Genomic DNA, 14,733 nt, shown 5'->3' on the forward strand with positions numbered 1-14,733 from the left:
TGATTGTAAATCTGATTCTATGCCTGTTACTTGTGGTGTTCGGCAGGAATCTGTCGGTGGTCCTACATTGTTTTCTATATATCTCAGCGGTATAAAGAGCATTCTTCAACGTCACTCTGTCAAGTATCACTGTTACGCAGATGACATTCAGTTATACGTTTCTTTTCCCCCAAGTCAAAGTCAGGCACTTTGTTCCATTCACAATCTTGAATCTTGTGTGGAGGATATTTGTAGCTGGTTGAGTGTGTACTCTCTTAAATTGAATTGTGCTAAGTCTGAGTTTCTATTGTTTGGTTCTAATGTTCAAAGATCAATGTTACTTCTTTCAAGATTGCTGATTCTGTGATTCCTCTCTCTCATTCTTGCAGAAATCTTGGTATAACTTTCGATTGTACAATGCCTATGTCAGGTCATATATAATAATAATAATAATAAGACTTGTAATGCGCACATATCCACCCTGCTGGGTGTTCAAGGCGCAGAATATGTGTAAATCTGTTCGTTACCAATTGAGAAATGTTGGCCTGATCCGCAAATACCTGATCTGTCCAGCCACTGAGAAAATAGTCCATGCTCTCATTTCTTCTCGGCAGGATTTCGGTAATGGTCTTTTTTTTTACTTCCCCCAAACTCAACTTTCTAAACTACAAAAATTACAAAAAACGCAAGAAAACGCCAATGCATCTATTGCAAGACTTGAGAAATGCAAGACTTGATGCAAGAAAAATTATTATTAAAACGCAGCTGCTCGCATTGTCACTCTTACCAGGAAACACACTCACATTACACCGGTTCTAAAGTCACTACACTGGCTACCAGTCGAATCTCGTATTATTTTCAAACTTCTGTTGCTTATCTTTCATTGCATTCATGGTTCTGCTCCTATATATAACATTTCTTTGGTTAAAGCTTATACTCCTGTGCGATCTCTCCGATCTTCCAATACATGCATGCTTCAAGTTACTAAGAGTAGCAAGTCATGGGGCGATAGGTCTTTTTCCCATGCTGGACCCACACTCTGGAATGACTTGCCTCTACAAATCCGCACTATTTCTAATCTCAATACTTTCAAGGTTAAGTTGAAAACCACTTTGTTTAATCTCGCCTATATGTAACTGGTCTATTTGTCTTATTTTCCTTGCTGTGTGTGGTTCCCCCTCCTGTGCGCCTTGAGCACCTCATTTTGGTGGATTTTGGCGCCCTTTAAATATTCTTTATTATTATTATTATTATTATCAATTGTTTAAACACCCCCACGTGACGCGCTCTCCACCAATAGGAATAGAGAAACTGTCTTAGGTATTTATGAATGTTAATTTATTATTAATTGTTTCTTCTTTTCATCTCCAGGGATGTGCCTACGGAATGGGATTTTGTGCTTCTTCCCACCTGGACGTTGCACTGGCCAAACTAGAAAGCGTCGCCAAAATGGACATGGCTCGTAAGTCTACCGGCTTCTTTGGACTGGTCAAGGTAGGTTTGAATTTACTTAAGATCTAGGTGTCTATCTGAGCATGGTATACTTGTAGCTGGTTTGAAGCAAGGGGCTCTGTAGTCGAATTCAGTTTTGTAGAGCACTAATTTTCCCACAGAGTTGATATGAAAGTGGAAAACAAACTACAAGTCTCTTACCTCACGTCAAAATTGTATTTTGTCAACGTTTTTTAACAAAAGGGCATTTATAAATGGGAATAAAAGAGTAGTGACTCGTTCTTAAACGTCCGTTTAAAACCTTGCAGGGTCGTTGCCGGGCGGTAGAGGCCCTTTGCCTTCGGCTCAGGCCTTTATCACACGGCCGCCGACCCTGTTGGCTTTAATTGGCCGTTGAAGAACTTGTCGCTACCCTTTTTTTCCACGTGTAAATCTATTTAGTGTGAGTGTTGGTTCTGATAAAGACCCTGAGGTCTTGTTGGTTTCCCCCCAAATTCTAGCCCTACCATGGTTCCCTCCCAGGTCACACTTTGTGTCTGGTACTCTGGAATTGCCCATCTACAGTTGTGTTATTCGTTTGTATTTCGGGAGGGAAATACAGTAAAGTTTGTGTGTTCATCGTAAATCTCAAATGACACATTAAGTTAAAGTTTCAAGTGTTTATCCTTTACCTTGTATGACTTTCTTCAATTCCTTCAAGAACCAGACGTTATTCTCAGTAAGTCCGCACTTAATGGTGAAATGTTGCAACCGCCGCATAATATGTGACAAAGACCTTTTCATTTGTTCAATGTGTTTCCTGTAAAAACCTGGGCCCAATCTCATAGAGCTGCTAAGCACAAAAATTTGCTTAGCATGACATTTTTGCCTTCATTAAAACAAGATAACCAACCAAGTTTCCCTGTGATTTGAGGATAAGTAGACAACAGCTTAATATCTGTAACAAGCAATATGCAACAAATGGAAATTTGGTTGGTAGTCCGGTTTTTATCAAGGAAGAAATTTCATGCTAAGCAAATTTTCGTGCTAAGCAGCTCTATGAAATTGGACCTTGATCATCATACCGTTTGGTTGTTGTTTAAGTTTAAGCTGTAAACTTTGTGACTGTCATTTTGAGTAAGTGACAGACAAGTTCAATAAGCCCAGCCCTCCATTCTCTTGTTTTGTCATGAGTGGGTTTGTTAAGCAATCAGAAACCAGGTGACTTGTCACGGTCGTCACCCGTTCCAATGAGTTGAGTTCCACCATTTTTGGTAGTCATTATCCCTGTGTGTTACTGTAGTCATTATCCCTGTGTGTTACTGTTATACATGTACAGTATAGACCTTTCTTTTGTTGATAAACAAACCGCCTTGGTTGGCATGGTCGGCCGAATGTTAGTAAAACACTAAATCTTAAAAAGAGATGTTTTAACCAAATTCAGCATTCTCTGCAAACTTTCAATTAAATAAAATACCTCTCATAATTATTTGTTTGTTTTTTAACAAAATCAACAAATTTGGTTAAATTGTTACAAAAAATAGCGATCTTTTCTTAATTTGCACTTACGGCTTTCCATAGTTTTCCAATCTGGGTTGGCAAAAACTCGGGCTGTGACGTTGCAAAAGAAAGGTCTGTACTGCGCTTTTTTTGAGTCCCGCAATGGTGAGTGTGGCACTAGTAGCCATCTTGTGTCTGTTGTGTCTTTTTGTCTTTTGTTTATGCTATTTTTTTTTTTAAACAAGGTTAAAAGCCACTCTTGGTTTGAGGCTACAAGAAGAACAACTATTTAACGATTTTATTTTTATTTTTATTTCAAAATATATTGCCACAAAGAAAAAATGTATAAAGTTCGTTGGGCTTTGCCAACTTGTTCTGTTTTCTTTTGCATGTTTGGGCTAAGATTTATTATTATTATTAATGTTATTAGCTGTTTCGTAGCGAAGCGCTGCGAAACAGCTCTTGTTTTTGTTAAAGTTTTTTTTATTATTGTTTTTTTTTTTTTTTTTTTTTTTTTTTTTATTTGTCTGATTCAGTACTCGCAATTTTTTGCATAGTTCCCAAAGAGCAATTGCAATGAAACTTTCAGGGATTGAAGGTTATGGTGCAATAATGATCCTAAAGCAAGGATGTCATGATGACGTCATCAGCGGTCACGTGACGTCATCTTAAAGGTGTTTTATGTTAAATGTTTGAAAATCTATATCAAATCAGCCAAACGAGACCGTAGGTTTCTGTTTGCGGGATGTGGTAGGGATAAATTAGGTCTTCATTTTGTTTCGTGTGCGTGACCTCACATGACCTCTACTTCCGGTTGAAACGGGCAAAAAACGGAAGTGCCCTGTAACTCAAAAGTGGTAAAAGTTATGAAGTTGGTTTCCAAGGACGTAAGTGTCTAGCAAGGGTGGGCAGTTCAAAAAAAATATTGATGACGTCACAAATTGCAACAGCGCCCTCTAGCGGCAGGTTGAAAACTCGTCAAAATGGACTTTTTGAAGATGTGTGTGGTGAAGTTTTTTGTAATCACTTCAAATTTTACACACACGTTAACTGTCAGGCAGCCATCATATGTGTGAAGTTTCAGATCAATGACGTCATCGGGGGTCACGTGACGCGGCCTTAAAGGTGCACTTTTTGAACTAATATAATTCTCTAAGTAACTATGCGATCATGTTGAAACTTGGTAGGTTGTTGGATATTGACAAGTTCTTGTGAATTGTGAAATGACGTCATGATGACGTTATCAAATGAATTTTTATGATTTTTTTCAATTTTTGCACCTTTAAGTCATAAAATGCTATCCGAACATGGTATAATCCAAATTATTTTTTTAAATAGGCTGGATTGGTCATAACTACTTTGATGCAAAGAGAATTTCAAATTAAGTGGAAATAAATTGAAGATTTTCTTAACGAAACAGCTCTGCATTTGTGCACAAATGCAATTATGTCTAGTTATTTATTGGGCATTAAAACACATACAAAATACAAACTTAATCAAAACAAAAGCCAGGGACATATGCCTGGAATTGAAAAAGTTTACCAAAAAACTGTAACCCGAAGGCCTTCAACTCCAATATCCCTGGCCATATTGATTCTTAAACCCCTTCAGAGACCACAGCAGACACAAGCAGCGTTTCCCAAACGCACGTAGCGACCACAACTCACTTTCACTCCACCTAAAAAGATCAATGTAATGTAAATTTTACAATTTTCATTTTTTGTAGCTACATGTACTTTTATCTGATTTACAATTTTGGGGCCCTCAGAAAATCAACAAAATTGTTCATAAATTGCCTTTGTATCTGTTATTTTTGTTGTGGTAGTTTTTATTGTAGAACATTAGTTGTTCATGTGACTTGCCCGTATATATATATGGTTTTTGTTTTGTTTTTAATGCTTGTCTTTTTCCTTTCTAAGAGATGTTAAATTTGCATTGGGGATAAAGAATATTAATTTTGGTTTTTACCCATACACCGATGTGTGTTAGCACTGTATACTCAGTACTTTCCTGAGTCCTGTGAAAAAATATCAATTCTAGAGCAGTGTCTTACCAACTAGACTACCGAGGTTGCCCGGCAGCTAGAGGCAGTTTGAATCCAATGTTTTGGCAGCGGGTACCGCTACGATATAATAGATGTTAAATTTGCATCGGGGATAAAGAATATTAATTTTGGTTTTTACCCATACACTGATGTGTGTTAGCACTGTATACTCCGTACTTTCCCGAGTCCTGGGAAAAAATATCACAGGCATGTTACTCGGGTGGGATTCGAATCCGCGACCCTTGCAAGTTACTTGCAAGTTTTTCCTTTTCGTTGTACTCTACAGTACCACACCTTCGATATATTTATAGTACATTATAATTGGTAGTTTTCTAACTATTTTGCCAGTGGAAATCAAATTTCTATATTTTTTTAAGAGTAACAAATGATAACAGCTCTTTCTTTGTCTTTGTTTGCGGTGTGGTCTCCACTCCAGGATAAATCTGAAGCTGATGTGGAAAGAATCAAGAGCACTGTGATGCTTTCCTATGGGTACGTCACGCTGTTCGCTCCCAGTGACATCATAGCGTCTCGAGTGGAGGCTAACATCTTGAGAAACATCAATCCACACTTTGGCAATGTCAAGGTAGGTTGTTTAGTTAGATTGCTTGGTAATTACATTACATGTGTACATGCCTTGCTCTTAAAGGCAGTGGACACTATTGGTAATTACTCAAAATAATTATCAGCATAAAACCTTTCTTGATTACGAGTAATTGGGAGAGGTTGATAGTATAAAACATTGTGAGAAACAGCTCCCTCTGAAGTGGTGTAGTTTTTGAGAAAGAAGTAATTTTCCACGAATTTGATTTTGAGACCTCTAAGTTTAGAATTTAAGGTCTCGAAATCAAGCATTAGAAAGCACACAACTACGTGTGACAAGGGTGTTTTTTCTTTCATTATTATTTCGCAAATTGTTGAGATACACCAACTGTGAAAACTAGTCCTTGACAATAGTGTCCACTGTCTTTAAGCTTTTTATTTAGTAGCCAACCGGGCTATAATAAACTCCGGGCTTGACTTTTGAGCTCAAATTTTCACAGGTTAGTTATTTTATGCATATGTTGAGATACACCAACTGTGAAGGCTAGTCTTTGACAATTACCAATAGTGTCCACTGCCTTTAAATACAGTGGACACTATTGGTAATTACTCAAAATAATTGTTGGTAATTACTCAAAATAATTGTTAGCATAAAAACTTACTTGGTAACAAGCAATGGAGAGCTGTTGATACATGTATAGTATAAAACATTGTGAGAAACGGCTCCCTCTGAATTAAGGTAGTTTTCGAGGAAGAAGTAATTTTCCACAAATTTGATTTTCGAGACCTCAGAATTAAATTTTGAGGTTCCGAAATCAAGCATCTGAAAGCACACAACTTCATGTGACAAGGGTGTTTTTTCTTCCATTGTTATCTCGCAACTGCGACGACCAATTGAGTTCAAATTTTCACAGGTTTGTTATTGTACGCATATGTGGAGATTAAGTACACCGAGAGAGAAGACTGATCTTTGACAATAACCAAAAGTGTCCAGTGCCTTTAATGCCGAGGCAAAAAGGGTACATGCTGATCATCGTCTTTCCTTCCCTCTGTAGGACACCTCCGTGAAGCAGAACTTGATCCGAGCGGTGGACCTTATCGGGACGGCTTTGCACACTGACCACCTGAAGCGTCTCTACTCCTTCAGTAAGAAGACGGAGCTCCTTAACCACATGATGATGTACATGAAGGCTGAGAGCACCAGGGACCTGTCTAATGATACCAGGAGCCTTGCCATGAAAGCCTGCGCTACGTTGGTGTATCCTTCCAAATATGGACCCTTACCTTTCCATGTGTGTCTTGATAATAATTATAATAATAATTTGGGGGGCTAATCATCCTTACTCGCAGCTAAGAGCTGAATTGCGAAGGACGCGTCTACAAGGTGTTCGAGAAGCAGGCATGCAAGGGCGCCTTTGGCTGCCAGCCACATCAACCCATTATGACCACGGAGCACAGCCAAGATCGAAAGTGTTTGATTTTTTCCTGAGGGAGGAAAACCGGATAGTCTGGAAAACCCTCGTGGCACAGCAGAGAACCAACGCACAACTCAACTCACATATATGGCCCCGACCGGGAATCGAACCGGGGTCACCTTGGTGAGAGGCGAGCGCTTTACGCACAGGCCAACCGTGCCATGATGAAAGATGTAGCTCTTTCCACACTGTGAATGTTATACCTCTTACCCTCATGGAATACATCCTTGGGGAGGCCCCGGGATCCAAGATCCAAGTGTGAAAGGGCCGGCCATTGTTCCCCGGGGTTGCCACTGGGGAATAGAGTAGTGTGAAAAGTGCTAGAAAGAGCTCCAGGTCTCAATACTTTTATTAAGGGAATAAAAGGGCAGCGACGAGTTCTCACACGGCCGTTTAAAGCCGGCAGGGTCGAATTGCCGTGTGATAAAGGCCCCAGCCGAAGGCAACGACCCTGCGGCAACGACCCTGCAAGGTTTTAAACGGACGTTTAAGAACAATTCACGAATCTTTTATTCCCATTCATAAATGCCCTTTTGTTAAAAAACTTTAACAAAATACAATTACAGACACTTTGACAGTTGAAAATTCGAGGTTTGAAATATTTGTTTTCAAAAACTTTGTGAAGTGTCTGATGCGCGTGGGTTGTGTGTACGCGCGCGCGCTTAAAAATAGATTACGCGCACGCTTAGAAGTAGATTACGCGCTGTTACTAACAGCTATGAATTGCGTTCCGCGTGATAATCTTGCGCGCATGACACGCGGAAGCCAGCCAGTTATAAACACTGGTCATTATCAACCGTTTAAACACCCCCACGTGACGCGCTCTCCACCAATAGGAGTAGAGAAACTGTCTGGGGTATTTATGAATGTATCTTTATGTATAATTTTGCCTTTAACAAGCACTACATGTACATTGACAAAAAACAATCTATGATCCTACCTTTAAGTTATCAATTTGATTTGTTATTGATCATTGGCTAGCAATCAATTTATCCATCCATATTCCCTTCATCTGATTAAGGGACTCTTGAAAAACACATCAGTTCAGTCGTACCATCTAATTTGTATTTGATTCCGCTGCATTGGATATTCTCCTTCAGGTTTTTGGTTGCATTTTCCCGAGCGCTTTGTATCCTTTGGTAAAGGCGCTTTACAAATATGGTTATTATTATGAGATAATTGACCACCTGTGTCAATTTCATAATCAAACTTTCAGCCAACTCGGATTAACTTTATCAACCCTTGACTTGACCAATCCCAGCAAACTGGAGCCTCAGCTGAGCGATGCCGACACCTTTGACCTGATCAAGACCAGCACCGACTGTCTGTTCAAGTTACCGGCCGGGCTGCTGGTACCCGGCAAGGGCAAGGAGGAAGCCAAGGAAGAGCAGGTGCGAGAGAACGAGACGCTCATCAAGGCTTCGTTTAAGAGTCTTCATGACCTGCTGGAAGAGCTACTTCGCAAGGACCTGACCTCGCAGGGATTTCTGAAAGTCTTCAAAGTGAGTTGTGAACCTGTGGATTGAACCTGTGGATTGGGAGGGTTTTCTCCTGATGTCATTTTTTTGTCTTCACAGATGTATCTTTTCAACCTTCAAATGGGCAAATTTTGTGAACTTGAAGGGAAGATTTGTATATCTTTTGTTTGAGAAACCAATATTACGGGTATATAGCCAATTGATCTCAAACTTCTACAGGTTTGTCAGTTTTTGTATATGGTAGTTTACATAAAGTTCTTACACTGTCAGCAACATTTTTCATGTAGCAAAAACCAATTCTTTAATGTTCCTTTGAAATGATTTTTGACGTACTGTATATCATGAAAGAAGTTCATCAGGCTGGTAAAATATCAACTTATTAAATGTATTTTCTAAGAAACACAGGCAAATACACACGTAATTTTGTTTACGTTTCGACTAGTTTCACTAGTCATCCTCAGAACGAGGCACCACCAGTCGGTTGATGGCGCTGTTGCCTACTTCGGCCACTGGATGGTGGTTTGGCCGAGTGTGTCAAACAGGCCAAACCACCATCCAGTGGCCGAAGCGTATTTATTTCATGTTCCTCTGTAGCATCTGGAGCCATGGTTTGTGTCGACCCAGGACCAAGAGAGGGAGAGGACGCTTGCAGCCACCCTGGCTCTGCTTAAGTTCTATCAGGAAAATCTCACAGACGTCTCCTCGGTAAGATTGCTCTCTGGCTCAGTTCTTCAGTTCTTTGAAGGCATACCTTTGTTCTTTTGACTTTTCAGTTGTTTAAATCTTTAAAAATGTAGATGTTCACAATAAAACTACAGAAATGTTACTTCAAAAGGTGGTGATGTTTTTGAGATTTTGCAGGAAATCTGGAGTGAATAGGAACCACGCAGAAAGAAAATAAATTACACAATCTGAGATACGTTACTGTCGGTAACACTTCTCAGATTCAAATTTGGTGGCATAAAAAACTTAAATATAATTTTTTCAGAAACTTCAAGACTCCAAAGTGACATGATTTTCAAAATGCTTCATACAATCTTAAGCTGCAGTTCTTTCTACCAAGTAATTTTTTTTATCAGCATTAATTTTAAGAGTGATTATCAATACTGGATGTTGAAGTGCCTTAAGGGTCACTGAGTGCATATGAGCGCTATAGATAAGTTGCAATAGACACCATCTTTACGGGCAAATTGCATTTTGGCTTGCAGGCGCATCAAGCGACCAGGTTATTAACGCAGCCACGCTGTTTAAAAACCAATCAGGCAACGGGTTTTGTGAAATGTGTGCGTGATACACGCCAATTCACGTCATGTGGGGACTCTCTATTTAAGAAGCTACTTTAATTATTTATTATGTGGGTGATGATTCGACAACGACACATTGATGGGTATTAACTGGTTCGCTTTGCGTTTCAGGGCATGGGATCATTTTCAAATATGGGCATATTGATCGGTCGACTGGTTCCCCGTTGCTCGGATCCTGTCTTCGCTGTTAGAGAGAGCGCTCTGGAGTCCATTCAGCTCATCCTCAAGATAGATCTGTTATATCAAGGTAATGTTGCTGACTAGACTTAATGACAAGTTTTAGTGGCGTGTCGTGGCCGAGCGGTTAAGAGCACCGGATTCAAGCTCTTGTGTTTGATCAGCAGAGTGTGGGTTCGAATCTCGGTCGTGACACTTGCTACGTAAAATTGAGGAGGTACATAGTGCTTTCTGCTCTACCGGCCAGGCTTTAGACTGATGATACCCAAGCCTACATCCTTATGGATTGTAAAAGGGGTTACCCTGTTTCAGCCCTAGGAGTAGGTGGCAACGGCCTCTGAACAAAAAAAATGAAAGGGCCTTTTTCTTAATTGCCCCATGGCTCTGGAACAGCTTACCCGATCACATCAGAAAAACACACCACATCTCACTCTTCCGGCGGCAACTTAAAACATATCTTTTCCAGCAGGCCTTTTCATGAACTTGGGTTTTTGTCTTTCCTTCAGAGCTGCACCTTTGAATGCTTCACAGATACAGCGTGCAAAGCAAGTGCTGTGATGTTATTATTATTCATGCAATGGTTATAAGTAGGGCGTGGCTTGAGTGTACAACCAACAGCTTGAGTATATGACTTTGCTAGGGTCGAAACGTCAGACCATCCATTAATTTTTGCAATTATACATGTACCATCGGTCCATTTGGTTGGTAGTTTTTTTGCAACAGGTAATTCCATTTTCTCATATATAATTATACTAAGACCGATATCATTTTTGGGAGAAACAATTTCTGTGCCGTGAAAACTGGGCCTTAAAGACACTGCCCCCGATTTCACAAAACTCTTCCTAACTTAAGACTAACCTTAAGACTTACACATGTAGGACGAGTAGCATGCACACCTTAAAATTAATCCTAAGCTAGGCGGGTTACTCGACCTGACTCGAGATAAGATGAGTCCTAACTCTTTGTAAAATCGATCCCTGGACACTTTTGGTGTATCTCAACATAGGCACAAAATTACAAACCTGTGAACATTTGAACTCAACTGGTCATCGAAGTTGCGAGATATTAACGGACGATAAACACCCTTGTCACACAAAGTTGTGTGCTTTCAGATGCTTGATTTTGGGACCTAAAAATCTAATTCTTAGGTCTTACATCAAATTAAATACTAAGTGGAAAATTACTTCTGTCTCTAAAACTACGAGGGAGCGGTTTTTCACAATTTGTTATACAGTACTGTCAACAGCTCTCCATTGCTTGTTACCAAGTAAGTTTTCATGCTAACAATTATTGTGAGTAATTACAAATAGTGTCCAGTGCCTTTAATGACTTGAGCTGAATTTGTAATTTGTTTGTACTTTGCAGGGAAGAACTCAACTTTTAGGGACCCCGTTGTGGAAGCACTTGCAAGCCTGCGGACCAGGGCACAACAGACTGACCCTAACATGCTATACGGCCTCGTTAATGACCTTGCAAAGGTGGGTCAAAGGTCAAACAAAAGTTGACCAAAATGTCAAGACCAAACCGACTCTTTTCGGAGCCAACACTCCCACAAAAGAGATTAATACATTGTTGCACTCTAAAGATTACTATTATACACATGTGAAGTAACTAGTGTACGTCTATTCCCCCGAGGGACTTTGAGTGACAGGAAGAGGGACGAGTTAAACTTTCTGGTCACTAACAGGCCCGAGGGGAAATAGGCGTACACTAGTTACCAAATTATTCCAGTCAATATGTGTTTTATAACACACCTCAGACTTAAATGTGAAACACGAAAAGAAATCTAGAAAAGAAAGGAAGTTTTGAAGTTGAAGTTCACAGTTCTCGTTAAGAGAGGACGCTGTAACCAGGCACTGTTTTAAAAGAATAGTGCCTGGCGGGCTCTATTCCCGCAACACAAGCGTGTACGATCACTTGACTATATTAGTTCACCTCACGTGACCGTGTTTCAGCCAACCAGAATACAGAACAAGCAAGAGCTGTGATATAATTATTTATAGTTTCTTCCTAAACATATGGTGGTTGCCAGGTCGGTTTAGTTTGTATCTTGCTCTTCCTTTCATCTCTGTTGGCCTGTGTTTGAATCCCCAAAGTGTCTTGGGAGTTTTTGAATTCCAGACATTACCAGGGCCCAATTTCAAGGCCAGTCAGAAGCCATACAAATCCAAGACAACGTGTTTCTTTAAGCAGCTCTATGAAATTGGGCCCAGGTTTACTGATCCCTGGCTACACGACAGCTAACAGTTCTATGGCTTCTGTATTACACCCTGCCGAACAAAGATTTTGACAAAATAGGGAGACGGCTTTTATAGGGCTAGATAGCTCAGTTGATAGAGCTCATTTCAATCCCGCTCTTGCCTATTTTTCTATGTTCAACCCCAAATTATTTAAAGCTTACCCGGTCAGTTTTCTTTGTGGTTCTTAACTTTATATAAAAAATAAAAAATAATCATTGCCTATGCATGGCTTTTCGTCTTGCCACATTTAATGCTGCTCCCCATGTAAAGCTTTCTCCCTAAATAATCTCCACTGTATTTGTTACAGTTCTACCCCAGGTTAACCTTAATGCTTTTTATTCCCATTAATAGACTGTGCAAGTATTTTGTGTATCAACTTAGGACCTGTTCAAATAGCTCCTTCACATGTGAACCACTTTTGGTGTTCCAACAAAATTCTTTGCCTCTGTACGGTATTATTTTTTGGAAGATTTTTGAGATTCAAGAGTAATTATTTTTCCATTTAGATTTGTTCTTGAGAAAATTATGGTGATATTCACCATGAATCACAACCATTTTTTTCAAACAATCTACCATGGTATATACTGGAATCTTGGAAACGCCAAGGCTTACCTCCAATTGAGCCGAAACATAATGACAAACAATAAAGGCAGTCTGTCCGCTTTTGTAGGCCACATTCGCGGCGTGTCAAGGCCTAGCCCCTAAGAGCACCGGATTCAAGCTCTGGTTTTTGATCAGCAGAGTGTGGGTTCATGTCCCAGTGGTGACACTTGTGTTCTTAAAGCCATTGGACACTTTCGGTGAACAGTATTGTCCAAGGCCCACACTGCGTGTTTCACAACTTCTTTATAAAATAACAAGCCTGTGGAAATTTAGGCTCAATCGGTCATCGGAGTCGGGATAAAATAACAGGAAAACCCACCCTTGTGTTTAAAATAAATCTGTAATTCTCGATATCGAGAATTTATATTGTTTTAATGTTTCTCAAAAAGTAAAGCATTTCACGGAACAATATTTCAAGAGATGTCTTTTACCGTTACCGTCTGTAAACCCTGTTAGTTGTTTGTAAATTTGTGAACTGTTAATTTTTTGTCTGTACCGAAAGTGTCCAATGTCTTTAAGCAAGACATTTGACCATGATTGCGAAGTAAAAGTTGGGGAGGTAGTGCTTTCTGCTCTACCAGCCAGGCTCTGAGTAGGTAGTAAAGGCCCCTTGAAAAATGTTTAATTTTACCCCACACATTGAAGTGGCCTTCAGGCCATGTGTGTCTGGCGACTTGCATAAAAAAAAAATAAAAAAATACACAGGATACCTGCACTGTTTATTCCTATTCAAATTACCGACTGATTCTATTCCCCTTCCTTTCTCTTTAAACCTCCAGGGTCTGTCAAAGAAAATCCCTTCTGCGCAACTCAAATCTTTCATCTATATGTTGATAGAGGGCCTCCTTGACATTCAATCCCACTGCTCCAGCGGCTCTTGTGTCGTCCTTAATGCCATGCTGAAGAACCGGGGCACTGAGCTCATTGTGGATGTAGGTTTATCGCATTTGTTGTTTGTAAAATAAAGTGCTGGATTGGCAATATGTGGGTTTTTTAGGCATTGCATGGTGAGGTGTCAGTGTATATTCATAAACCTCAAACCCTGTCATAAAAAGTGTTTTTCTTTGTTTAAGCACCTTGAGCACCTTATATCCGTGGATACATACGCAATATAGGACTCCAATATTATCAAACCAAATAGTGTACTCCTGTAGACCTTTATCACGGTGTGGTCATCTTGATGTTACTCCATTCCAACTCATTGTAACCAAACTGAGGCTGGATGAAATAATAGTCTGGTGCCATGCGCAATGATTGTTAGCATTCATTACTGTTATTGGAAACAGGGAACATGACCAGGATGGTGACGGCGTGATAAAGGTCTATACTAGTAGTGTCGATCATATCTCAAAAAAGCATTTGTAAACTGTCACAAAAATCCAGACAAGACATTCAACAATTTAATGCTAATTTGATGAATCTTGTGTACATTGGTTGTGTGGTATGTCTTAAAAACTTTAGGAAGAAAATTAATTAATGTTTCCAAAAACCAATGACACCTTAAACCTTTAATCACTACATTATCACTAGATTGAAACAGACATCATTTTGTTTGCGTGGTTTAAGCATGCATGTTGTCAAGACAATCAATTTCTGACATGCCATTTTCGAATGAATAGAATTGAATAATGACTGGTACAATGACTTGTTGAGTCACAAGTTAACGATTAAATTTGAATTCCTCAGAATATAGAGACAGTTGCTATGACAACCACCAGATGAGCAAACCCTAGTACACAGTCAATCACTACCATACACACTCATTCAAACTTGTATCTAGTGTATATGATTTGAGGCATTGCATGGTGAGGTATCAATATATATTTGGTTTGCGGTAACACCATGTGTCTATCTACTTGCCAGGTAGAGTTTGTTCTTTGGTGTATAGTGTTCGCCGTTTCTTATACGGCCTTCACTGGTAACAATTTATACACCTGGTTGCAGAGAAGCAATTTATGA

At 39.7% G+C, this 14,733-nt stretch overlaps 1 protein-coding gene across 3 annotated transcripts in view; it reads left to right on the forward strand.

Annotated features, from left to right (window-relative positions):
• Positions 1–14,733, forward strand: part of LOC117289133 (maestro heat-like repeat-containing protein family member 1) — a 53,039-nt gene that overhangs the window by 22,323 nt on the left and 15,983 nt on the right. Inside the window, exons 18-26 of one of the 3 annotated variants that reach the window (XM_033770113.1) lie at positions 1,351–1,473; positions 2,132–2,149; positions 5,391–5,540; positions 6,553–6,755; positions 8,234–8,474; positions 9,045–9,155; positions 9,866–10,001; positions 11,297–11,409; positions 13,554–13,706. In XM_033770113.1, the coding sequence (XP_033626004.1) occupies positions 1,351–1,473; positions 2,132–2,149; positions 5,391–5,540; positions 6,553–6,755; positions 8,234–8,474; positions 9,045–9,155; positions 9,866–10,001; positions 11,297–11,409; positions 13,554–13,706 (1,248 nt within the window). The remainder of the gene's footprint in view (positions 1–1,350; positions 1,474–2,131; positions 2,150–5,390; positions 5,541–6,552; positions 6,756–8,233; positions 8,475–9,044; positions 9,156–9,865; positions 10,002–11,296; positions 11,410–13,553; positions 13,707–14,733) is intronic. The other 2 variants (XM_033770114.1, XM_033770115.1) reach the window with 2 other exon arrangements.

Source organism: Asterias rubens, chromosome 4 (assembly GCF_902459465.1).
Source record: "Asterias rubens chromosome 4, eAstRub1.3, whole genome shotgun sequence".
In the NCBI taxonomy this organism is placed as follows: domain Eukaryota; kingdom Metazoa; phylum Echinodermata; class Asteroidea; order Forcipulatida; family Asteriidae; genus Asterias; species Asterias rubens.